At 41.4% G+C, this 27981-nt stretch overlaps 2 protein-coding genes across 8 annotated transcripts; both read left to right on the forward strand.

The window, feature by feature from the left end:
- Positions 1-552: 552 nt before the first annotated feature.
- On the forward strand, positions 553-3063 carry Adk2 (Adenosine kinase 2). Its single transcript, XM_070310994.1, has 5 exons — positions 553-643; positions 1693-1900; positions 2015-2290; positions 2384-2792; positions 2872-3063. Exons 1-5 carry the CDS (start codon positions 627-629, stop codon positions 2997-2999), a joined length of 1038 nt encoding a protein of 345 aa, XP_070167095.1. The 5' UTR covers positions 553-626; the 3' UTR covers positions 3000-3063.
- Positions 3064-3845: 782 nt separating this feature from the next.
- On the forward strand, positions 3846-27783 carry Enok (enoki mushroom). 7 transcript variants are annotated; one of them, XM_070310981.1, is made up of 6 exons: positions 3846-3865; positions 13158-13920; positions 18271-18734; positions 18919-20453; positions 22624-23003; positions 23089-27783. In XM_070310981.1, the coding sequence occupies exons 2-6, from the start codon at positions 13375-13377 to the stop codon at positions 27427-27429; spliced, it is 7266 nt and encodes a 2421-aa protein (XP_070167082.1). In that variant the 5' UTR covers positions 3846-3865; positions 13158-13374; the 3' UTR covers positions 27430-27783. The 7 variants fall into 7 exon arrangements, with proteins under 7 accessions (XP_070167082.1, XP_070167077.1, XP_070167083.1 ...); XM_070310976.1 differs by lacking the exon at positions 3846-3865 and adding an exon at positions 5690-5916; XM_070310982.1 differs by lacking the exon at positions 3846-3865 and adding an exon at positions 5692-5916 and having other exon boundaries at positions 18919-19007.
- The last annotated feature ends 198 nt before the right edge of the window (positions 27784-27981 follow it).

A 27981-nucleotide genomic window follows, 5' to 3' on the forward strand; every position in this document is an offset into this window, starting at 1 on the left:
TAGAACATATATGTGTATTAAGACTTTTTGACTTTAGAATGACATAAAGAATATACAAGTTTCAGTGTGGACATCACGTTGCGGGATACTCTGTATATATATATATATATATATATATATATATATATATATATATATATATATATATATATATCATTCTAAAGCTGAATACTGTATATTGGCATCATTCTAACAATAGTATAAAAAATACATAATACATAACTAAGAAGATAATTCTATTGAAACGGATACGCGAGGAATGCCATTTACATAATATGCATTATATAAGCTAGGAATAATTATTCCTGATGAACATCGTTGAATGTTGTAAATCGGAAATTAGTGTATATTTAGATCGCTTAATTTATGTATGGTAATTTCATAATTTCCTCTCTCTTGATAAGTTATCGCAATGTGGCACTAGCGATAACATTATATGTTCAAAGGTGAAGGAGAGAGTATCTTTTTTTAGTAACAGCGTATAAAACTAAATCGCTGCCATTGGATCCTTTGTCATTCTGAAGGAAACATCGGTGGCGCGCCTTTGTAACTCGTCGCAGCTGACTATCCTGGTTGTATTTCAACGCATTCCCTCGTGATCGTACGAGAATACAAGCACCGCACAAATGGCTGAAGACTTACAGTAAGTGAAATATCTCGCCGCGCACAATTAAGCATTCTCTATTTTCTCCTCTCGCGATCTGTCGGCTATCATAGTTCGAGAGTGCAAATCTATTTTTTTTTCTCTCGAGTTATGACGAGATTTCGAAGTGCTAAGGTTATGTGTATCGCGATGTGAACCGATCAATGAGGCCGATAACGAAAACCGCATTATTTTTAATGATGCTAAGTGATTATTTGTAAAGAACGTGCTTTTTTTGATTTAATAAACGCGGATGATTGATGTTATATTCAATATAAAATTAAACCGCGGGAAATGGAATATAGGTTATGTAATTCTCAAAGCAGATTTTTATCGGCGCGATTTCATCATATGAGTGCGCGCGAAATTCAATTTGTGAACTTTGTGAATTATTTTAAATTGATAAAAAACCGACACTGGAATTCGATATACATATATACAGGGGCATTTATATTAAGACACCTAAATATCTAAAAAATAAAGTAAGATAGAAAGAAATGTTTCAGACAAAGGTTGTTCGGTTCTAAGGGGGTCATAAAATGGTGCCATTAGTTTGACCTTGGGTGGAGGCGCTTCGGAAATTTTAATGTCTTTTTTTTTTTTTTTTTTTTTTTTAATGGAAATACCTGAATTTTTTTAAATAAATCGATTCCTTGCAATATTCTGCATGAAAAGTTATAGAAATATGATGTTTAATAGTTTAAGAAATATTTTCTACTTTATTTTATTACTTTATTTCGATATAATTTTACATAAACTATGAAATATCTTACAAAATTGTTTATTTTGCAATAATGTTACCTTAATATTTTAAGCTTAAAAAATGAGAGACATCAATTGGTGTAAAGAAAATAAAAATATTGCAGATACTTTTATCAATCAAGCCTGTATCAAATTGATTAAAGAATAAAACTAATAATAATTACAATCATATGTAATTTTTTTTATTTTTTTATTGAATTTTATTTTAATAAAATTTTATAAAATATATTATATAGAGAAACTCTATGTGATATAAAAATATTTTATTAATATATAATTTATTTCAGAGAAGGGCTACTATTGGGTATAGGGAATCCTCTTCTGGATATTTCAGCAACCGTAGATTTTGAATTTTTAAAAAAATATGATTTAAAGCCTAATAATGCTATTCTCGCCGAGGAGAAGCACAAACCTATATATGAGGAAATAATTGACTTGTACAAAGCTGACTTTATTGCGGGTGGATCTGTACAGAATACCATGAGAGTAACACAAGTAAGTAGTACTTTTATAGAATGATTACTTATAAGTATTGACAAATTTATTTCAACAAGAGAAGCAAAATTTAAAATTGCAAAGCAATATGTGATCAGTATTTGTGTTGTGCAGTGGTTCCTGCAAAAACCAAAAGTTGCCACTTATATGGGCTGTGTTGGAAAAGATAAGTATTCAAAGATTCTAGAAGATAAAGCAACTATGGATGGTTTAAATGTTCGGTATCAATATACTGATCAGGAACCAACTGGGACGTGTGCAGTGCTTATTACAGGAAAAGAACGCTCTTTGTGTGCTAATTTAGCAGCAGCAAATTGTTTCTCACCATTACACATTAAAAAGCCAGAGAACAAGCACTTGATAGATATTGCAAATTATATCTACATATCGGTAAGTGAAATTTCCTAATATTATACGAGTAAAAAAAGTATATAATCATAAAATGCTATACTACATAATAAGATTCTATATTTTTTATTTTAGGGATTTTTTTTGACAGTTAGCCCAGAATCCATACAAACAGTAGCTAAACATGCTTATGAAAATAATAAAATGTTCATGATGAATCTTAGTGCTCCATTTCTGTGCGAGTTTTTTCAAAAGCCAATGTTAGCTGTATTTCCCTATGTGGATATCTTATTTGGTAATGAGACAGAAGCGGACGCATTCGCTAAGAACAATAATTTTAATGTAACAGACAGGAAGCAAATTGCACTGAAAATATTAAATATGGAGAAAATCAATGACAAAAGGAAAAGGATAGTTATCATAACACAAGGTGCTAAAGCAGTGCTTTTAGCTAAAGATGGAACAGTAACAGAATATCCCATCATAAAACTGCCAGAGGATAAAGTTGTAGATACCAATGGTGCTGGAGATGCTTTTGTTGGAGGCGAGTAGAGGAAGTGTGACTTTTCATTACACCATACGGCAAGAAAGATACTTATTACTAATTGAAAACATTGCTTCAGGTTTTATTGCACAACTTATACAAGATAAAGATATAGAAACGTGTATAAAATGCGGTATTTGGGCGGCAACGCAAATTGTACAAAGATCCGGATGTACTTACGAGGGAAAGCCGAATTTCCAGTCTTGATCGACGTCAACTCAGCAGCAAGTTAGAAATTGTGTACTTAATAAACATTTTGACGTTTTTTTTACCTGAATCTTTCCCCATCTTTTGTATAAAACTTGTAGTACAAATACAATTATAGCATTAATTATATTTTTAGCAAAATATAAAAGTTTCATTAATTTTAATGATAAACTGACTTTAACATATATATATTTAACAGATTTTTAATATTTTATATATATATACACTTATAATTGTGTAACTATAATTGCATTTGTAACATAATCATGCAAATATATAAATATAATTAATATAAAATTATATATATTTGCATATATATTATATATTAACGAGTTATTTAAAAAAAATAGCTACATATTAATAAGAGACCAGATTGTCCGATTTGACAAAGCTATAAATCATTTGTTGGAAAGCATAAGCTGCGCAGAAATTCTCGTTTGCGCGCGTATTTACATTGCGACTCGCTAATTTACATACTGTCGAGAAAATCAATACAATCAACGGGTATGTAGATATTACGGAGAATTTGCTGGTTAGCTTCGCATACGCGCGGCCACTGGTCGGATGATATCGTCTGGGAGTGTAGCATATTCAATTGTACGAGATGTTGCACGCGTGCGTCGTGCGCGGCCGAACTGCGGAGTTTAGAGCAGGACAGAGGCTCATCGACCCGCAGAAACAGACGGAGAGAGAAGCGGAGAAAGATGGAGGATAAACGGTCGCCGAAAATAGAGGGGGAGAGGACGATTCTTAAAAAAAAAAAAAAAAAAAAAAAAAAAAAAAAAAAAAAAAAAAAAAACCAATAATCTCATTACGAAACTGCATAGAATAATATACCGTGCGTCTTGCGTATAAACGGCAAAGAGGTAATACACATCACTCACCGCACGGCAGTATCGTACATAATTAAATCGGTACCTTTTACATTATTATATCACATAAATAATATTTTTCTGTTCATAATCTGTTCAATTACGACATCGGTACTGACTTTTTTTCGCAAATTAATTATACCTCTTCGCCTCTTAACGATAAGTATGAAGAAATATAGACATATATATATATATATAATATGTTAATTAAAACGATACTTTGTTTAATTCGTCTGCGATCTACATACATTTGTATGTATTTACAATTGATTATTCTCTTCGCTCTAGTATTCGCTCACACAGATACATTCGCGTATTATCTATATTTCGATTAAGATAAAGTGAAGCTGAAAAAAAAAAAAGAAATCCAATATATTCCAGCGACAGGGTACGGTCCTGACGCATCTCGTTCACAAAGCATCCTCGGGCGCACGCTTGTCGCCTCGACAACCCAATTGGGTAGAAGCGGTTAAAACGGGTGCAAAAGGCGGGTTGGCCATATAGTGATGCCGGGCCGGCGCTGATCGAACTTTGTATGTGTCATTGCGCCTCGCGATCGGCCTCGTTTCTTCGCCGCGCATCATACAACACGCACCATCGGGTGCCGCGATCGCAGTTACATATATGTGTGTGTGTACCACACACATTTACGAATTTGTATCTCGCGCGAGGCGCACACATGTATATCTGTGAAGCGCGACACCTGTAACGGGTGACGTGTATATATATGTACGTGTACAGCCGGGTGCGTTCAACGTTCACTTTATATATACGAATGTAAACATTTTTTTTTTTTTTTTATAATTGATTCGACGCGCCTCATGCTTGTCGAGGATGAGAAGGAAACGGATGATGCTCGCGGAAAATATTTTTGCGAACGCGAACACGCTTCGTTCTTCTTCTTCATTTCAATCGATACTCGCATGCTTGGATTGAAGTACGGTACTTTTTTTTTTTTCACCTCGGATAGATGTCACTGTCCCGTATATTATTCGCAATGTCTCTGTTCCGCGTTACCGCGTGACTTTAGATGACAATCGCTCGCAACGTATATGTAATATATATATGTACATATACGAGCACGTTGAATTTTGCGGTTGTGCTAACGCATCCGATTGTACGAATATACAGGGTGTCCGATAAAGAACGTGCCAACGCTCGTGAGCGGGTAGAGCATAGTAAACTGAACAGAAAAGTCCTATAACATTTTTTTCTATAACCCTTAATAAAGGAGTTATTATCGAGTAAAGTCTAGCCAATCAGCGCCGACTTTTAGTACGTCGGTGAGCCGCCCGCTTGGTAGTGTGCGCCACCGTAGCGACGGAGCGTTCACGCACATTATCAGGCGCGCGGCTAAAGATCGGCTCCGATTGGCAAACTTTACTCAATAATAACTCCTTTATTAAGCGTTATAAGAAAAAAAAAAAAAAAAAATGTTACAGCACTTTTCTGTTCAGTTTACCGTCCTCTATCCGCTCTACGAGCATTGACACAATCTTTACCGGACACCTTGTATATATATATATATATCTACGCGTGCGCGACATATGCACGCATTAATTTAACCGTACACCATTAGCGGATACGTATATATATACACACACACACACACACACGTATATATAACAAGCGCGATTCCCGCCGTTTCCGCGTGTGCGTAGTACAAGCGTTGGACAGCCCGATATGACGCACGTGTGCGCTAGGAGCGGGAGAGTGTGTTGGTGTGCGAGAGGCGAGCGGGACGCCGGTCCGGTGATTGGTCGACGAGGGAATGCGTGCCGCTACGGCGTTCCGTGTTTCGTGCTTCCGCCGGAGAGCGCGCAGTGCGCGCAGTGCGCTCCCCACCGCGTGTGCGTAATGTGTAACCCCCGCGCGGGCCGCCATCTTTGTCAAGTAGGTAACTTTTGTTGATTTGTGTGAAATGTGACGCCGTTGTCGCGAGATAATTGGTGATTCGTGATTACGTATCCCAGTGCGTCGATACCCAGTGGATCCGTAACCCGTTCCGTGTCGTGCGGATTTATCCATGGGATTGCCTTGTTCAGGTAACGTCCGCCCGCTGGGCATTGCGAGATCGCTGCGTGGAAAAACTACGGGAATCGTCGTCCCGTCCTCGTCGTCGTCGGCCGACGCATACGGGACCGGAGAACGGTGCTGACACGGCCACTTGGCCTGAGAAAGCAAGCGAGAGAGAGAAAGAGAGCGTGGGAGAGGTGGAGAAAAAAAGACGGAGGACATTCTTGCACGCGGTATACATACAACATTGACGCGGCATAACATTCGCTCGGTTTTCTCTCTCTCTCTCTCTCTCTCTCTCTCTCTCTCTCTTTCCTCTTTCCTCTTTACGGATCGTGGTCGTGCCGTGACGGGACGAGACGATCGCGAGTGTCTTATGCGACGACGGCGTCGTCGTAAAACGGGGAAAGACGTGCCCGGACGGGGCACGTGAGGAAGCCCGCGAACGAAACGGAGACCCGAGAAGCGGCCCGTGTCTCCGCTCCAAGATGGCTGCCCGTCGCACGGTCTTCGACAGCCCGCGCCCGCTCTCGTCTGTCTCATCCGCGCGCTGTCGGATCACGCGCCACCAGCCTCGACGTTTCGGATCGAGGTGCGCTCGGGGCCCCTATCGCGGCTACGCCGATTCACGTGACGTTTTACGTTCTACGGGCGTTCGACGGGTGTTGCTTCGACGTTGCTGCCGTGGCCCGTCGGAATACCACCGTCGGCGTCGAGACGCCGACGGAGAATCGACGTCGTCGTCGTCGTCGTCGTCGTCGTCGTCGTCATCGGCGAGTCGAAGCTGCAATTATCGGGAGCGGCTTTTAACGCGATTACATGGATCCCGCGCGACGAGAGTATTCCCTCAAAATGGCCACCCGTCGGACGTCGGAGTGCCGCAATAACGCGCGATTCCCGTGACCGTTGCCTTTTATCGCGCTCCCCGTGATTTTCCATCTCGCGCGCGCCAAATTCGCGTTCTCGTCACGATCGATCGATCCGTCCGACCGTCCCGTCCCGTCCCGTCCCGTCCCGTCCGTCCGTCCGTCCGTCCGTCCCGTCCGTCCATCCATCCATCCATCTGTCCAACCGTCCGTACATTTTTATCTCTCTTTCTCGCGCCCTCCCGTTTTCTCTTCCTTTTTTCTTTTTTCCACCTTTTCGTGTCGCCTCGGTCACTTCGCCGAGGCGAATGCACGGATGGTAAAATCCACGCTTCGCCGAGCGACGGACGGCAGCGGTTAGAAGAATCGTTGACGACAAATCGCTCCTCGGTAGCGACGGCAGCGGCAGCTGGCTCTCTCTCTCTCTCTCTCTCTCTCTCTCTCTCTCTCTCTCTCTCTCGCTTTTTCTGTCTCCGTTTTTCTCCGCGTCTTCACCTTGCTATTGCCATCACTCGCTCGCCTGTTCGTTCGTCCGTTTGTTCGTTCGTTCGTTCGCTCGCTCTGGGTAAGAGGGGCCCCGACAAACACGCGCAGCCGGTGGCCTCTCTTCGCCCTCGGCCCCATCGTCTTAACCGGACAAATAGACGGACGTGTTCGTTCAGCCGGTATTTCATTTCGCCTAATAAGATAGTAGCGCGCGATGGTGTAAGAGAGAGAGAGAAAAGCGCGCCCGCTGACTTGTCCCCCTCTCTCTGTCTTTCTCGTTTTACGCGACGATTAATCCTTGACTATCGTATACTCCGCGAGAATCTCGTCATTTTCTTCCCCGTTCGAAATGTGTGTGTGTGTTTTTTTTTTTTACTTTCTTTGGATGTATATTTAAAACTGGAAGGGCTCTTCGCGTTGATTTCCTTATTTCGTATTCTCATGAAATAATATCGCTCTCATCGTAATCTAAACTCGGATGGAAATCGGGGAGAGGTAAACGACGACATATCCCACCCTATCATACTATTAATGAAAACTGTCGCGAAAATTCCGTTTACTCCCGCGATCTCGTTACGTGATTAATATTTACATTCGAGGGACACACGTGGTACTCGGAGTTAGTTTAACTTTTTGCGATTTAAGCAGCGTCTACAATAAGATTTTGAGCCGTAAGCCTTAAGAAATTGACTGATCGCAGTCGAGTATTCTCCTCGTACTCGACTATGATCGAGGTCAATTTCTTAAGGCTTAGGGCTTAAAATCTTTTATCGTAGACGCCGCATTATATATAAATGTCAACGTCATCGCGAAATCCCTCCCCCTCCCCCCTCTCCCCGTCAAAAGGAGAGAGAGAGAGAGAGATAGAGAGGGGGGGTGGAGGGGGTCGTCAATGAGATATTAAAAGTTGCACCGCGTAGTAAAGATGCGAGTACTATGGTATCTCTCATTGAGGCCGCGATAAAGCTGAGACGATAAACTAAGCAAGCGTCCCATTGACGTTTCCGTTCGCAACACGCGACGCGAGGATCAGTTTCTCTCGTTGCTTTGACATGCGTTTTTAACCTTTGCACTTTGCGCTGTCTATTCGAAAGGCTTCCAATTCTTCAGCCGCGTTTCTCCTTTCTAAATTGTATTTAATCTCTAAGATCTCTCTCTCTCTCTCTCTCTCTCTCTCTCTCTCTCTCTCTCTCTCTCTCCCCTCTCTCATGCGCACGTACAGTGTAAAAAATATAAAGAAAACAATCTCCAATCAATTGAATAAACAGATTTTATAATTCCGATTATTACTAATCAATTAATCGTTGAAAACTGAATTAATAATTCGCGTTTTGCTTTTATAATGACTGTATCGTAAAGTAGATAGAGCAATAAAATTGCAATAACTAGGTAACTAGCGTTAATCAGCTGAGAGCCTTGAAGTGCAAACGGTTATGAGTGCATCCCCGAATTACGTCACATTGCGTCATTCTTCCGGCCATAATTATACGAATCGCACAACTTCTTCTTCTTCTTCTTCTTCTTCTTCTTCTTCTTCTTCTTTTTTTTTCCTCGCGTTTATCATGGAGAAACTCAAAGAGGCTAGAGTTAGTTTATAAAAAATACATGCTATAGAATGTGTCTCTTAAAATCAAGCTTCATTTTATTAATTTTTATACTATATAAACGAGAGAGAGAGAGAGAGAGGGGGGGGGCACGTTAATTTATTTAAACGTTAGTGTATTAAAAATATATTTTTGAAAAATTAATTATGAATTTTTCAAAGAATACGTCATTCAAATTAACACAACGGGGTTTGCAGAATATTCAACGTACACACGTTAAGCGGTTTCGCGATTTTTGAAAGGAAGATCCCGTCTTGTAATAAATTGGAACGCGTCACGGATGAATATCGTCGTTTCGAGAATGACCGACAAGGCCGGATGTCGAGGGGCCAACGAGATTTTGGCGGGAAATCGTCGATGCGTTCCCGCAAGACGTCAGTATCGAGAATAGAACGCGCGCACGTGGTGAGAAAAGTCGATGGCGAGGATATCGAACGAAGCCGGTTTTACAGAAGGTTTTACACTTTCTTTTTTTCACCCTTCTCTCGGCATTTGAGAGAGCGAGAGAGAGAGAGAGAGAGAGAGAGAGAGAGAGAGAGAGAGAGAGAAGGAGAATTGCCATATTTATTATCATTGGCCTAGGTCAATTTCGTATCACATCGCCGGCGCACAGCTGTCGCACGATTCTCGCATAATTAATCCTTTCCGCGTTCGCTTGATTATAATATTGGATACTATTGCTTTGCCGAGACTTTCACATCCATTGACATTATCTCGCCCATGTTTCATTTACGCCGTTCACTCGGAAATCTCTAAATTCTTAAGCGTTATTTATTATCGCAGAAAATTTATTTAAAAATTATTTAAAAGAATTTATTTTATTACAACTTTTTATTACAATATTAATTTTTTTTTTTTTTTAAACTATTTTCAAATGAATTAATCACAAGTATATCGCATACCAAATCAATTGTCTCGTATTAAGAATATATCGTTGGTCTTACATCTTTACGATTAAAGGAGAAAATTTTTTGCAATTGCCGTGCTCTCTCCAATTGTTAAATTAATTCAATCTCTTATTATATATACAATATAATGCGTCTACGAGAGTTCTAGGGATCGAAGCGTGTTGCGTACGCGATACGGATATTGCGGTACGAAAACGGTGGGTGGCCTCTTTGTGTCTCCTCTCGAACAATGGATCTCGCGGCCGACCTTTACGGCCCAACTCTCCGCTACGCTTACCTGAGAATTACGCTTCGTGTATATCTTGTGCGCATTAAATAAACGCCGTGTATACATATGCCATCGGGAGTGTTTAGGCGATCGATGAATTCATTGTTTCTCACGCTTCGATCACGATGACAGCCGCGAGAATCGAGGCTAACAAGGGTTTCTTACCGTGAAAGTTCAGCTTTCGACAAATGGTTTTACCAACATAATATTTTTAGAGGATTATAAAAAAAAAAAATGTCTCTTTGGATCTTGACAAATTTTGCTCGGAAAAGAGCCTTGCTACTGTAATACATCTTTGTGTCTTACAATACTTGTTTTCAGATATTGTGGGATTTTTTTTTTTTTTTTTTTTTTTATTGTTTAAAGATTAAGTGTAACTAGGTAAAGAACGAGAAAGATTCTCTAAGATTAAATTCTCTAAGATTGAAAAAAATGACAACCTGCCTAAATATATCATAAAAATAACTTTTGAAATTATTACGCGAAAATATAGCAAAATTAATTTTTTATCCTTGTTTTCATAATGTTTTGAGCATAAGTAATTGATAATTGTTAAATTATTAATAATTATTTAATAATTTAATATTGTATTTTGTTTATGAATACATTTGAGATATATATTATTAAATATATTATATTGAATATATTGAAAATTGAAAATTACAACAAATGATCTTTCTTTTCTCGACGTTTTCATCAAGAAAAAAATCCACTTTAAATCAATCTATAAATAAAAAGTGACTTGCAAAATTTGGGACACCCTACACACACACACACACACACACACACAGAGAGAGAGAGAGAGAGAGAGAGAGAGAGAGAGAGAGAGAGAGAGAGAGAGAGAGAGAGAGAGAGAGAGAGAGAGAGAGAGAGTCCTAGCCACCCGTACACCCCTTTTCTTTCAAAAACTAAGCGTTTTAGAGAAAAACGTTTCGAACAAAAATTGTATGGTTTTGAGGGGAACATAAGATGGTGTCATTGGTTTGACCTTGGATGGCATCGTTAAGGTCAAGTCAAGGTCATCTTTAATTTCTTAAATGGAACCCCCTATTTTTCATTACATATTCTTGTAGCTTATCTCGAGAGCTTTCCAAAACACTGTAATAAAGCATTTTTCTATTAGGTACTTTTCGAGTTATTTTATATTTTAATCTGGCATATTTTGATGTAAAAAATAATATATTTCGTAAAATATTCAGTTTTCAATAATCTTACCGTAATACTTTTATGTACAGAATAATGAGACAAATCAATTAGTGCCAAAAAAACAAATAATTATTTAAAAAAATACATTGTAAATAATTTTTTTTTAAACAATTATTTTTTTATACTAATTGATTTGTCTCGTTATTTTGCACATAAAATACGGTAAGATTATCGAAAACTGAATATTTTACGTAATATTTTAGTTTTTATATCAAAATATGTCAGCTTAAAATATAAAATAACTCAAAAAGTACTTAATAAAAAAATACTTTATTATAGTGTTTTGGAAAGCTCTCGATGTCAGCTACAAGAATACTAAATAAAAAATGGGGGTTTCTATATAAGATTTTAAAATTGACCTTCACATGACCTTCAAATGATTTTCCAAGGTCAAATCATTGTCACCATCTTACGGCCCCCTCGAAACCAAACAACTTTTGTCTGAAACATTTTTCTCTTCCGGGCTTCGTTTTTGAGATATTATTATAGTGTTTTGGAAAGCTCTCGACATAAGCTATAAGAATATGCAATAAAAAATAGGGGGTTTTATTTAAGAAATTAAAGGTGTCCTTGACTTGACCTTAACGATGCCATCCAAGGTCAAACCAATGACATCATCTTATGTTCCCCTCAAAACCATACAATTTTTGTTCAAAACGTTTTTCTCCCTAAAATGCTTAGTTTTTGAAAGAAAAGATGTGTACGGATGGTCTAGGACACCCTGTATATTACATTATCTCGATTTCTTGGCAGGATGTTTCTCTCAGTAATCTCAATCGATATATCTACTCCGTTCTATTCTCGGGCCGATATTACATCTATGCGACGAAAAGTTTGTCGATCTACCGGATACAGATTTTCTGGAATTTCTATTAGAATTCTAGGAATTCTCTATATTTGATACGTTCGACAAGCTTAACATTATACGGATGTAATATTAGGCTTATTCTTATATTTTATTGTATCGCGACCCCAGATCTCGCCGATGTATTTGCACTTTCAACGTGTCCGCGCTGACTTAATATGCCTTTGCGAGCTGTTCGCGCATTGCGCAATACCGCTGTCAGATACAGTGATTTTAAATATTTGCCCTGTATCGCTGTATGCGCGCCCGGCACGCACGTACGTGTGTGCGTGCGTGCGTGCGTATGCGCGTGCCTACTTGCGGGTGTGTGTCTCTCGCGCGCGCAAGAGAAAGTTCATCGCTCACGAGGAAAAGTGGACGATCGTTTCGCGAAGCGGAGTCGAAAATCGCGCGACCCAATCGTAAGAATCGAACGTGTTGCGTTGTAACGCTACGTAGCGACGAACAAAGAAAGTGCCGAGTAAATCCCGGATTCTGAATCCGGGATACAATTCCGGTGAGTTCGGGTTCCGAATGACGTGAGCACGCGAAGATAATCTTTATGTCAAATCGTGGGGGGGTCTCTGAACACGAGTAAAGAGAGAATTGAATAAATTTATAATTTTGTGAAATTTTTTTTGTAAAATTCTAAGCACGTAATTGCGTCTAAAGTTAAGCTTCAATGAGTGATCAAATTATTTTACTGTGTTGCGTAAACGCTTTATTTGTTGTAGCTATTTAATTGAGATTAAATAGTTTATCTGTATTTATGGTATATAAAAAATTAAATTTCCTGAAATTATACTGTAAAGATACATATAATGTCAGTAATAATAATTATAGCCATGCATCTTATCTCATAGGTTTGCCTTTTACCGTTAAATGGTAGCGAGTAATTCAATTGACATGATGTATGTGTTGTTCAACGGCTTTCGATCTCTCTCTCTCTCTCTCTCTCTCTCTCTCTCTCTCTCTCACTCGGAGTTAGAAAATGTCAGCCTTAAATGACATATCGAAGGATTGTTTAACGCCAGCGATTGAAAAGCTTCTAAGTATAAACTTTATAATTCCGTGTATTATCTTTTCAGGGTCAGCGCAATAGCCCGCGGTGAGAACGCGAGAGGAGACGTTGAGGGCTAGCATCTAAGCGGAGAAATCGGAGAGTCCGCAACAGGATGTAAACGTCGCTTCCGATTGTGACGTCGCCGCCTATCGGCAGGAGGAGGAGGTGGAGGAAGCACTGGCCGTGACTTCGTCGTCGTCGTCGTCGCCGTCCGCGCCGTTCGCGCCGCCGACGGAGACGCGATGGACGAGCCCGAGTCGCCCGAGACATGGTCGGCCTGGTTTCTGGACGCGATTCGCAAGATCCGCAGCCAGAAACAGCGACCGAGCGTCGAACGAATATGCCACGCGATACGGCAGCATCACAATTACCACGAGGAGGAGATTGCCGAGCATCTGGAGGTTGCCGTGAAGCGTGGCGATGTGCTCAAAATCTTCAACAAGGGCCAGTCCTCGTACAAGGACCCGGGTGGTTTGCAGTCCAAGACGCTCAAGGTTTCCAAGTCGACGGACATCAGCAAGGTCATAGGCAAGGCTGTGCGCGAGCTCGGCGAACGCGACGGCTCGAGCCTGAAGAACATTGAAAAGTACATCAGGCAAAGTCACACCGTCGAGGAGGAGGCCGAAGGTGATCTTAGAATCGCCCTCAGGTTGTCCGCAAAGCGAGCGGTCGAACGAAATCTGGTAATCCAGGATGGCAAGCTGTTGCGACAACCGGACAGGCCGCCGTACGTCAAGAAGCAAAGCGATGCCGCTCATGCGCCGCCCGCGGAACCGCCCGCGCCCAAAGTGAGTCACTTGAACCGCTTATAAGTCGCGTAGCGACGATGATGAGTCACTCTGGGAAGCGCGTCCCCTGACCCGTTAGAATTATCGACGGAGATCGGCGTGATTACAGCTTCGTATCGTCTTCGTCTTTTCTGACGACGTAATCTTTTAGTCAGAAGATAAAGATTTATTTTTGTCAATATTGGATAATATCAGGATTGGGAAGTAACGCGTTATTTGTAACGCCGTTATCGTTATAGTTACTTTTTTTCGGTAACTGTAACGGTAACGGCATTACAAATTTTATTTGTAACGGAAAAAGTAACTTTGTTACATTTTTCGGTAACGAGTAACGAATTTAATTACAGTTACTCTTATCGTTACTTTTTTCGAATTTATTTGATATAATTTTCATACAAAAGAACATATTGATAAGAGTGTTGGAACGCAGCGTTACATGAAAACTACTGGAAGCTCATTTTGGTATCTTGTGTCTTTGTAAGACAATGTTCAAAAATTTTTAGTATTTAATTTGATCTGGTATTTAAAAAAATTGTAAACTTAGTGTTATACATAAAAAAAACTAACGGAAATTGTAACCACTCGTTATCTTTTGAGTAACGATAACGAGTTACCTTTTAAAATTAGTAACGAATTACTTTTTAGAAAAAAGAATGGTAACAGTAACGAGTTACCTTTATAAAGTAACTATCGCAATCCTGGATAATATTAATTTTGATTTGATTCCATGGATTCTTCTTCTCTGTATAGCACATTGAGACTTTTAGCAAAACTTTTGATGAAATTGTGTTTGAACTATTCGACATTGAAAGTTTAATTGACGATTACAGACAAAAGCGAACAATGATAAAATAATTAATTTAAATTACTATTTTCATATAACATTTAAATCTTTGCTATCGCTATCAGAGAAACGGTTGCGCGAGCGTTGTTAAACTAATGATCTTTAAATTCGAGCGTGTAGCGAAAATGACGACAGTGTTCGAATACTCTTAAATACTCGAGTAAACCCCTATCGAGCTAGCCCCCCCACCTTGCAGAAATAAAAAAACAAATAGCGTACAATTATGAGCTATTTATAAGCTTTCATATCCCGCAAATTAAAAATTTTGAGCTCGTTGCACTACACAGGAATTTAATATTTATGGTGGGGGGGGGGCTGAGTCGATATCGACTCAGCCCCCCACCACTTAAAAGTAAAAATATTCAATCAATCTTTGCGGCAGAATTAGGAGCTATTTATGAACTTTTAAGCTAATATAGTTTTAATTTTTGAGCTCATCCCCTTAACCCATAAAATCACCCTACGTCAAATATTGTTTATCGATTTATGAGCTCGTAAAATACACAAATTTCGATTGAGCTACAACTCTTTTACAATAAAACTTCAGTCACATAAAAATCCAAATCACATGCAATAATAATATAATAGATAAAATTTCTAAACAAAATTGGATAGTAAGAATTGTTATTAATTCATTAACTTTTATATCCTTTTGAATAGATGTAAGAAAATTATTAACCTAACCTGAGTCGATATCGACTCAGCCCCCCCCCCCCCACCATAAATATTAAATTCCTGTGTAGTGCAACGAGCTCAAAATTTTTAATTTGCGGGATATGAAAGCTCATAAATAGCTCATAATTGTACGCTATTTGTTTTTTTATTTTTGCAAGGTGGGGAGGGGGGCTAGCTCGATAGGGGTCTCGAGTAACGTTATCGCTACGAGATAACTAATGAATGCCAAGATTCTTTCTTTCATTGTCAGATTAATTCTTGCGAATTTGAAAAGGATTAATATTATTCCTCTCACGGTCTTCCGTATCTAAATAAACTCGATCCAGTATCTTGCAATGATTGATTCCCCGCGTAATTATTTAAATCGTGAATCAAAAAAATAATGATCGACAAACTATATCTTTGAAACCAACATAAAACTCTCCAACATAAATAACAAAGATTAATTGTTACATCATAGGTGCTAAAATTATAAAACGAGGATATTATTGGGCAATTGATAATTATTAATTTCAATCGTACAGGATGTTTCCTTAGCGTGCGTTGCTTGCGTTATGCATCGCTTAGTTTACACGCCGCTACGCGCAAATGAGAACGAGAGAGAGCCGGAAAAATATTACGCCAGGTCACGCCGTAGTGGCCACGTTCCGGCGAGGTTGGGAACGTCGGTTGGCGGTCGCTGGGGTGAGACACAAGGGGGATGCGGGGGGGGGGGAAAGGAGAGAAGGTCGAGATCGCCGGGACGATCTGGGCTATCTCGATCGACTTCCGGCGACACCGACGTCTCCTTCTCTCTCTTATTGATCCCTTCCCGCGGAATCGCGCTCTCTTTCTTTCTACCTCCACCGGCGAGCGTGAAAAATCCTCGTCAACGATCCCCGGCGCCGACGCGGATCCGCCAAAAGGTCGCGCATCAGGTGGTGGATACCGGCCCCATCGGCCCTACCGCGTCCGCTCGGCGACCATTTTCCCGCGTTTTTTTTTCATCCCGCGACCCACCTCGCCGTTCCCGTTAATCGTCAGGCGCGAGGGCGATCGATCCGGCCACCGTGTAATGTTTTACGAGAACGACCATTTTGAAAATTATATAGGTGACTCCATCGCGATCGATCCCGATGCTCACGCGAGTATACCTAGCCCGAGACTTGGACGACACAAAGACAAATAAACTCGTCGTAATAACGATATGAGACAAGTGTCTCGTGAAAAGCGGGATTATCGATCCCTAACTATAATCGAATAAAATGAAATTGTTTGCTGCTTGTTGTAGCCCCGGTACTTCGATATTATGAATAAAATAGTTAGCAGAGAAAATTAATTCGTAAAATTTTATTCTAAAATTTATTTTTTTTTTTACTGGAAATAAGCTTTTTACATAATCCGCTTGAAAAGTTGAAAAATCAAAAATAGCGCTTCCACGAGCTAAATTAGATAATTTTTTGTTAATTTGCAAAATTAAAAATGTTTATGCTAACCTCCTTATTTTTAGCTTTGAAAATATATCGAAACTTTATAGCATAATATGTAATAGATAACGGGTTAAGAGATACAATCTTATGATAAGCAGTTTAAGATCTTATTAGAGACACATTACGATTATGTATATAATTTTAGATAAAATTATTTTGTTAGTATTTTATAATTAATTTAGCTATATTATACGTGATATGTCGATATTTGAGTAATATATGATAGCAGATTGCCCGAAGAATGACTTGTTTCGGAGTTTATCTCACGCAACTTGGAGATGGCAGAGAATTAATGGGCGATGTTGGCACGTGAAGCATTCGCGGATACGCGCGTAAAGGCGAGTCGACCAATCGCGCAACAGGTCGCTGCTGTTACACGGAGGCTGATCGCCCGCATATCTTATGCTTTCTCTCTCTAATTCACCATTTTCTGACTCACTGAAGCAAAAGTATTTTACACTAAATTATCTATCTTTTATTGTACAATATAATGTGCTTGAATATTTAAAGCGATTATTGAACTTTGCGAAATTCTAAATTTTTGAAAATTTAAGAAAAAAAACCGACTTATATTCAGAAATTGTTTTGTCTTCACTCTTTTTTTATTTGCTGGAAATATCATAATTTATATATATGTTGAATGTTTAAATATTTTTAGTCATGTATTTTTTTGTTTTGTTTTTAACAATTTATATAACATTTATATTTTATTAAATTGTATTATATGAGTAATTTGAATATTTTGAAATTTGTCATCAATTTAGAGATATGTTTGTCAAATATTTTTAAATTTAAATAGAACCGCAAGAGATATTTGCCATCAATTTAGAGAGAGAAATGTTTATGAAATATTTTTAAATTTATATAGAACCGCAAAGGATTAAAATCTCTCAAACAGACAAAAATCTTTTAAACATGCAGAATATAGGATACGTGAAGGGTAATAAAGGAAAAACGTTCCTCTTCGAAACCGTTGTTGCATCGTTGGCGTTCTCACCCGCGCTCTTAATAAGATGCACCCCTCCGATGCATAAGAATACCGCCATCGAAATGAATAATTATGTTCCGCATCAGAGCTCGTTCGCCTTTTGTATATATACGATATGTCGTCGATACGCAAAAACTGCAGCTAGCGTGTGAAGACCTTGGGGGAAGTCTGATATTTTAAATTATTTTGCAATTTATAAATGATACGAAGAATTCTCAGTAATATTTGATATTGATATTCTCTTATATATTAATATATACTATTAATATATAGCTATACATATTATAAATTCTATAATTTGCGAGACATTGTACTATTATATTTATACACTTAAATATTTATTTTACGTCCATTTTTCTGTTTGTTTTTCGCAGTTGCCGGCGCCACTACCGATATGCAAGGAGTGCCTCGGTGCCACGGTAGCCGGCAACAACAACAACACCAAACGAAACGCCAATGAGAAGCTGAGCAGGTGCAGCGTCTGCGGCGCAGCTTTGCACAATTCCTGTGCGCCCCCGGAACTTTCGATACTCGTTGATCGAGGGATAACTTGGTCCTGCGATGACTGTTCGCCGATCTGCGCCGGCTGTCAGCTAGAACGGGAATCGCAGAGTTATCTTGTTAAGTGCTCTGGCTGCGTAAATTGTTATCATCCCACTTGTCTCGATCCCGTTCTCGACAAGAAGAACAAGACGCCCTGGAAGTGTCGACATTGTCAAACGGCACATACGCCAGTGAGTAAGGAGGACGGTAAGCGGGGCAAGGCGCAGGATGCAAATTCGTCTGATGACACACCGAGCGTGAGGAAGAGGCTCAGCAAGTTACGCGAAAATCGAAAGTGAGTATGCGCGCCTGTGTTTGCGATAATAAACTCCTTTGTACATACTTTTAGAAATATACAATATTTCGTGATAAATGATATTTTTGAATTCGAGAAATAAAATATGTAGATTGCGTAATAATACGATTCTATATACTGATAACGGGACTAATGCACATGTTGTTGATGGCTTGTTTTGCAGATCGATGGTATCCAGAAAATGCTTGGCAAACACATATTCCGGCAAAAAGAGCGGTACGGGAATGGCTCAGGTGGACAGCAGCACGGACGGTAATGCGGGTGTTGTCCCCCCTCGTCAACCACCTTTGATTTCCTTTCCTTTACCACAACCCCCCACCCCACTCGCAGGCCAGGGTAGGCTACTCGAGGAAAAGAACGACAGGATCTCCAAGGAGAAGCAAAAGTTCTTTAGATTGAGTGCGTTTAACGCTGAACACAGTAAATTGAAGCGGGTGGGGGGCGGTGATAAATCTAGGCCCTCGCGGAACATTAGCGCTAGGTCAACCCGGGGTACTACCGCGAATCCGAAAAAAGTCGGAACATCAGCACGAATATCTAGCAACAATAGCAGCAGCAGCAGCAGCGAGGCCGGTAATAATAGTAGCGAGAGTTCTGAGGGTAGCGACAGTAGCGACGAGGATGACGATGAGGACGACGTGGACGACGAGGAGGACAATAGCTCGAGCGAGAGTACCGATTCCTCCTCGTCGGACGAAACCCAGGACGGGAGACTCGAATCTCCCAAGGCAAAAGTACCGTTTGTTTGTGACTTAAATGAAGACAAGCCATGGGGTTTCGCCGCCGCCGCCGCCAAGCTCAATGTAGAGTCGCCATTCTTCAGCAGTATCACAAACACCTTTGGTGCATCTTTACCTAAACTTGATGTGAGCGATACTCCGACTTTTGGCTTGCATATACAGCAACCTGCTGTTATTGTCAATTCGTCGGACAATAAAAAGAAAGACAAAAACGTCGCACAAACTTCGATTGGCTTTGCGAACGCGGATAACAAAGTCAAGCCCGGGAGCGGCCAGTTGAGGAGTCTCTTCGACGGCTTGAGTCACTTTTTTTCAGCACCTGCAAATAGCAGAGCGAGATCGGCCGGTGTACCGGCGCCAAATTACGCGCCAGATCGAAGGAAAAGGCCTAATACGAATGATATATCTAAAACGAACAAAATTCCGAGAGGCGTGCAAAGAAACAAACCGGACGATTTACCTGGTACGAGTAAACTCAAGGACCGAAAAAAGACAGAAGTTACCGCTGAGATATCGAGAATACCGAAGCCTGGTATCTTCGTACCTTCCGACGAGTGCGTGTTTAGCTCGCTTAACGAAAAAATACCGAGGATGACGCCTTCGGGTCTGGTGAAAACCGCGGTGAATAGTAAAAGGCATGAGCACGAGAGGAGAAAATTGATGCGAGATGATATGTCATCGTTCGTAAAATGCGCCGGCGCGGATGCGTCGTCACCGTCATCGTCATCGTCGAGACACGAGCAACAGCATCAACAATTGCGTAAGAAGCAAACGGCTATGGATTCGAATACACAGATACGCCACCCTGTGCCCGCCGCTGCGAAATCCTCAGACCTCGGATCCGATCCCTCCGTCAAATCAAATCCCAACCTAAAGTCCAATCCACGAGCCTGTACTAGCGCCACCACTACCAACACCACCACGACACCCCGCGCGACACCCTGCTCCACCAGGAAGGGTAAGAGTCTACCCCACCCGTTCACAAGTCCCTAACCTAAATGATGCACCCTAAAAAAACTCGCAATGAAAACCTCCTTCTAACCCAATCCTCGCTCACAACCACGTGGATGTGTTGGCGGTGTGGTGTGGTAGTGTGTGTGGTGTACGTGCGTCTGATGACCATAACTTTTTTTTCAAGACAACGTGATTGTTCCGATGACTTAGAAAAAACTGTAGAAACTATGAAGACTGAAAAAATATTCAATTATAAAATTTTTACTGTAAATGGTTGATTGTAACAATGAATCGTGAACGATCAGGTTTCTTGATAGGACATTTATCTGCTACATGGTGTAAAACCAATGCTAACACATACAATGTTATCGAGATATTTAATATATTTAGAAAAAAATGCAGGGATATGGTAATTGGGAGATATATATCATACATCAACTGCAACAATTTATAGAAAATTCCTTTTCATTTGTTTTACACCGTGGATACTAATATGGTTATTGCATGTTGTTAATCATATTATTTGGCTCTGGCATTTTTTTCCTTTAATCCATGCTATATATATTTGGAGAGATATTTGCTAAATGGAACAACTACAGACTTCTATATTATATCTAGATAGATTGCTAGCAGCGATGTGACAGGTCATTTATAATTAGGCAAAATATAACCAGGCTGTCAATCGATACTTATTTTTGAAGAGAAAGCTACAATATTTAATATAACTTCTATATTAAATATATATAAAACTTGTGTATTAATATTGCAGTTTTCTCTTCAAAAATAACTATCGATTGACAACCTGGTTATATTCGGCCCAATTGTAAATGGCTTCCCTGACTTCATCTTTCACATCACTGTTAGCAGTCTAGTATATATATATATATATATATAGAAGTCTGTGGGAATAACATTAAGCTTACATTTGTTATTTTAAATTCAGTCGTTTTTCATTCTTTTTTCTTGTCAAAATACAAGATGTGCAATTATAGTTGCATCAACAAACAAATCATACCATGTACATATAACATTTGCACAATTTTTGCTTTAATCTCTCATTGTACATTTGATTACATGAGTTTTGTACATCAATGCGCGAGACGAATTTTGTTGTTGCATTTTTGCAAGACAACTGACAAAAAGAAAAACATAAAATTTTATTTTTTGAATAAATATTGCCAATTTTGATCGCGCCGTACTTTACACAAAATGAAATTCGACGTGTTATATAACGCTTAATCGAATACTTTAAATCGATTCGTTCCTTGCTCCTCCTATCCTTGTAAAAAAAAAATGAGACCAATTTCCAGGCATTGAGAGAAGAAATACGGCACTGGGTGGCTTATCTTACACTCAGCCGCCCTCTTATATCATTCACACTGGAGCCTACCTGCTGCTGCTGACATTTAGCAGGCATCACCGCCCTTCTTACCCCTACTTCACGAAAAAAAAAAAGAACTTCCTGCCGTCGAAGAGCCAACTTTGATACTCTGCCAACACATCCCCCAAATCTAACCCACAGCTTTGCTTTGAATACTACTCACATTATTAACGGCAATCGACTTATTTGCACATTCCTTTGACATATTACATTAGATTGCCTATGTCATCGTGCTATGCCGTTCGATTAATTTTGCTTTTCCTATAATTTGTATCTGTTTGATCGGTTGATTCCTCCAATGGAGCACAGCTAATTCCCCGTTTTGACGACTAATTTTGCCCAAATCATTTAATATTTAAATCATCAAGTCGGATAACGTTAAATTATTTTCATTTCTCGTATAACATATCTCGTGTTCAAAGATAGTGATCAATACATGCTTCAAAATACTTGGAAATTAATATTTTGAAGTGTGCGTACAAATGATGTATTCCACATTAAATTCACGACAAATTTTTTTCTGACATTTCTCATTTACGAATTCGTCTGTCAATTTCCTTTTACATGAAACACATAGTTTTCCCTATGTTTTTTCATACAACAAACTATTGCAGTCGTAGGTGGCAGTATCGTAAATATAAAATGCAATTAATCATATCAGTAATGAAGTATGCAAAATTCAATTCTGATTACAAAGTCTAAGAAGAACGGATTATTAAAAAACAATGTTAAAATCCACAGGTCGCTGCATGGTTTTGGTAATATTCACAATTCATTTTCCTTCTTTTTACAGAGGAACCTGTCGTACCGCAAACATTGCCACCAGGTGTCACGCAAAAGGACGTGGATTTGGTCAAGGAGGCTCGTGAGAGGGCTCAATTGACCGTTAGCAGCGACGAGAGCGAACGATCATTGTGCGTCAACACATCGAACGCATCCGGCACCGCGTCGCGCAACCCCGCCGCAATAGTGTTTGGCCGTTATGAGGTGGAGACATGGTATTCGAGTCCATTTCCTCAAGAATACGCGCGATTGCCGAAGTTATTCTTCTGCGAATTCTGTCTTAAGTACACGAAAAGTCGAGCCGTGTTGGATAGGCATATGGACAAGTGTCAATGGAGGCATCCACCCGCTACTGAGATCTATAGGTGTAATGGATTATCTGTATTTGAGGTACGTGTTATAATAAATATAAATTATCGATCTATTTTTCTCATCTGATTATGAAACTGAATGAGAATGTGTTTTGTTGTTCCAGATCGATGGTAACGTAAACAAGATATACTGTCAAAATCTGTGTCTGTTAGCAAAGTTATTTTTGGATCATAAGACTCTCTATTACGACGTAGAGCCGTTTCTATTCTACGCCATGACGAAAAACGACAGATACGGTTGCCATTTGATCGGTTACTTCAGCAAGGAAAAACACTGTCCGGCTCAGAGATACAACGTGTCGTGTATTATGACGCTGCCGCAGTATCAGCGACAGGGTTTTGGCAGGTTTCTCATAGAATTTAGTTATCTATTGTCCAAAGTCGAAGGCATTCCGGGAACACCAGAGAAACCGCTCTCGGATCTCGGTCGAGTATCGTATCATTCTTTTTGGAAGAGTGTGGTACTCGAATACCTGGATGCGCATCGAAACGCCGTCGACATCAAACTCGGCGACATTACAAAGATGACTGGCGTATCGGCGCATGACATCGCCACTGCGATGCAACTGCTCGGATTCATAAGATCGGTTCACTTGCCAGGCGACGGGAATATTAATAAAGTGGCTGTGGTAGTCGATTGGAGCAAAGTAGATGCTCATATGGCGAAAGTACGAAAGAGTTCCCGCATCAAACTGGATTCCGACTGTCTCAGATGGATACCATTGCTCACACAAATTCCTAATCCCTATCAGAGCCCGGAAGAGAGCGGTGACACCAGTTCGGAAATATCTCCTACAGTAGAACCTAAACCCGTGCCGGCGATCGTCGAAAAGATACAAAAAGTGAAAATAAAGAAGAAACCCAGGGGAAGAAGGACAAGCCAGAGGAGATTGACGCCTTTGAAACCGAAAACTTTGCAGAAGATTGCAGCATCTTACAAGTACGCGACCAAAGAGGAAAAGAATTTCAAAGATACAAAGGAGGTTAAGGCGATAAAACAATTGAGAGAGCCGAAGACATCTGTAAGGGAAAGCCGTAATGTCGAGAGCGTGGAAAGTCGGAAAGACGCAGGAACGGAAACTAAAAATGTGACGTCTACGCCGAGAAATTCGCGCACTGCCAGTTCGGCAAAAAACACGACTCCTTCGACTCCGCCAAAAGCGGTGCAGATAATGACGATGTCGAGGAGAAGGATTAGACCACCCAAGACGCTTATATCCGAATCAATTATCACTCCTTTAAGGAAACGAAAACATTCCGAGAAGATTGAGATCGAGGAAGAGAAGCTGGAAGTCGGCAGTAGAAAGAGGACGCGAGAATCTCTGAGGGAGAAGGAAAAGGAAAAAGAGCGAGAAACGCAGCGTGAACGCGAGAAAGAAAGGGAGAAAGTGAAAGAGAAGGATAATAAAACGAAGGAAAAAGAATCTGCAAAAGAAACATCTGTAGAAACTAGAAAGACACTTCCCAAATTGGACTCGAGTCCACCTAAACCGGCGAAGAAGCAGTGCAAAGTGGATGATATTTTACATAAGGTTACGAGCAGGCAAACTAAATATTTGCAAGCGAAAGAGAAGAAAGCATTGGAAGAAACAATACAGTGTAACGGTAAAGAGGAAGCGCGAGACATCAAGAACTTGCCGTTGTCCAGGCGAGGTAGAGGTAAAGTGACGGTGGAGACTTTGAAGATGCCACAACTTACGCCGGAATCTCCGAGCGCGAAAAACCGAGCCGAGAGTCCTGTGATACCACCTCCCTCGTTGTCTCCACCGCCTGAATCCATAAAAAGCTCTCCGACTCGAAGTAAGCAGCCGTCCGTGCCCGAATCACTTTCCGCAAAACACTTTAGTAATGGAGATAATAAAAGTAAGAGCGTAGAAGATAATGGATTGCCCGTTCCTACGGAAACAGAAGTGGTATCTGCTAGTTCCGGTGAATACGAGGGCGGCGATGAAGATGAAGGAGAAGAGGAAGAAACAGCCGCACTGACACCTAAACTCGTGACGCAATCGGCCTCGCCTGATACGGAGAATCCTACGAAAAAACCATGCGAGAACGAAAAGGCGGATAACAAGTTGCAAGAGAAGAGCAACGATGAAAACTCATCGCAGAAAGCGGAAGCGGATCCACCACTAACGGTCGGCGATGATCAGACTGAAGAAATTTTAAACGAATGTGATAAAGACTTCGAAACTGACAAACATCCCGTTTGCAGTCCGGAGACATCGAAATCAGTACCTGAACCAGTTGCTTCACCAAAAGAGGAAGAAGTCGAAAAGTCGAAGAATATACCGGAGAAGGATAACAATGATAATCCTCCTAAAGAGAAGCTCGTTTGCGAAACGAAAGACGCCGTAAAAATCGATTTGTCGCGACCGAAAGTAGAACCTTCTCTCGCGGAGAAAAAGGATACATGCGCCCTTGATGCTAATACAGTGCTGACATCCGAGACCGAACCGCTTACGCCGCAAGAGAAAACATTGCCTACCGTAGAGCATCAGGATACGACCTTGCAATTACAGAGCCAGACGGAAGAGTTGAAGCAGCATTCACCTGAGAGCGGCAAGACAACTCCGCATCTGGAGAATCCAGGCTCAGTGAAAAGAACGCCGCCGTCACAACCTGACTTGCCATCTATGGGAGTTTACACACCGGACTCGACAACCAATTCTGTTCACTCGCTGCATTACGGTCAATGCGATCTGGATGTTAGCCAACTGGGCTTGGAATCACCCACTTCTATAGCCAGCGATCTCGCATCGCAGAATAGCGTGGAGAGGCCGCCCAGCGCTTTACCGTCGATTCCGCCACCCGTCAGCGTGCCCATCTCGGTCCCCATGCAAATCACAACGCCGGTGACTTCAACACCAGTGCCATCGGTGAATATGCCACCACAGGTGCAGTACGCCACCGACTGTAGTTCGATATCGCAGCATACGCCGCCAGCGCACCATCCAGGGATCCATTCGATGCATCAGTCGCAGTCCCTCCAACAGCCGCGCACCCCGCAATCGCACACTCCGCAGAGCATATCGACTCAAAGTCCGCAGCCGCTTCCTCAGAGCCACACGCCGCAACCGTTATCCCAGTCTCACACGCCGCAGAGTATACCGACGCAGAGCCCACAACCGCTGCCACAGAGCCATACGCCACAGCCCTTGCCCCAGTCGCATACACCGCAGCCGATGCAATTATCGTTGGCGCAGAATCAGAATATGACACATAGTCAGTCTCAGCAGACGCAATCGCAACAGCAGTCACAGCAGCAGCAACAACAATCTACGCATCAACAACAACAATCGCAACAACAGCAGCAGCCGCAACAGTCTCAATCGCATAGCAAGCGAACCAGTGGCTCGCAAATCGCTCATAGATCCAGATCGACGCAGCAGAGCAGCAGGTCACACCGGGCCACTCCGCCCACGTCTCACACTACGCAATCTTCCCAACATAACGCTGCGACGTCTCAAACCAGCCATAGTAGTACTGTGGCACATGTTGCAGTGCCGCAGTATCAACAGTCTCCATCGTCGATGAGTGTGCCACCAGCGGTGCACCCGCACTCGCACACCCCACACGCTGCGCACTCGCACAACATGGCGGTCATTTCGCAGAGCAATTACATGGCGGTAGCGGGCTCGCAGGGCTTCCCTACACAGAACACCTACGTGATCCAGCATCGAAGTGGCCGTTCTGGCGCACCGACTCCTTGCACTACCGCCACCAACTTTTACATACAGACCAGCGCGATGCCGCCGCATTCGCACACACCGGCACCGACACTCTCCGCCTCTGGCGGCAGTCATCAGACCACCAACTCGTGTAGTCTGACCAAGCTGCAGCAATTGACCAATGGTTTGGATATGATATCGCCCACGCCACCGCCGGCGATGAACCTCACACCGCCGCCACCGATCCCGCATACCATGACACCGCCGCAAACATCGCGGCAACTACCGACGCCACCTCAAGTACCGCTCGGCTACGCGAAAAATTATTACAACGTCAACACTGTACCGCCCGGCACGCCCGGACCACCCAGTCGATCCACCTCACGATCGTCCGCGAACGCCAATATGCCGTCGCTCACGCCGGCGTATTCCAGCGAAAGCCTTTACCGGCAGACTCTCGATCCGGGTGGCACATGTCCGCAAATGCAGAGTGCTGCAAGCCGTGTCAGCCCGAATGTCGCCCTCAACACGAATCTCATGGCAGCCGCTCAGTATGGCTATCGTGTGGCGCAACCGGCTACCGGTTATATGAACCAAGCGGCGCAGCTCGGCGGCTTCATGAATCAAGCGAGCCAGTTGCCAGTCGGCGTAGTAAATGTACCGACGTATCCGCAGGACCCGCATCAACAAAATCCGGCGGCAGTCTACACTACGTACCATGGCTATATCAACGGTGGTCTCATGCAGCCCCTCAACAGCACAATGAGGCCGCGCTAGCCGTCGCGCTCGTCCCCCATTTTGATCACTACATCGATCTCTCCCGACGTTCGACGGGCGAACAAATTAACTTCTTCACGCGACAAGTTAATGCTCTCTTCGATACGATCGCCGGTGGGAACTCGATCTCCTACCATCATATGATTGGCACCATGGACATTTTTACTTCCTCGACCACTCGTTGCTTCTATTTTCTGTCCGTCAGCCAATCAGCTATATTTCTATTCTTCTCTTCACACTGGCTTGTTTGCAACTCTCCTTCTCAATTTAAGAACACTACGTGGAACCTTCAAAGGCGAAGATGTTCATTTCTGCGTTTTACCGATAAGAATGCCGTATTGACAACTCGGCGCGGTGATTTGCGAAAAAATTAAATACTTTAACAGGATAGAATAGAAATATTGTATTTGGCGTAATCCGTTTGTCAGATATACAATTATATTTTATTTTTTATCTCATCTTGGTGAAATACATATATTCGCGAATAACAAATTTATTAGCGTATATTTCATATATAGGTATATATATATATATATATATATATATATATGA

Source organism: Polyergus mexicanus, unplaced genomic scaffold, assembly GCF_030449975.1.
Source record: "Polyergus mexicanus isolate NDT 795.1 unplaced genomic scaffold, iyPolMexi1.0 SCAF_18, whole genome shotgun sequence".
Classification (NCBI taxonomy): Eukaryota; Metazoa; Arthropoda; class Insecta; order Hymenoptera; family Formicidae; genus Polyergus; species Polyergus mexicanus.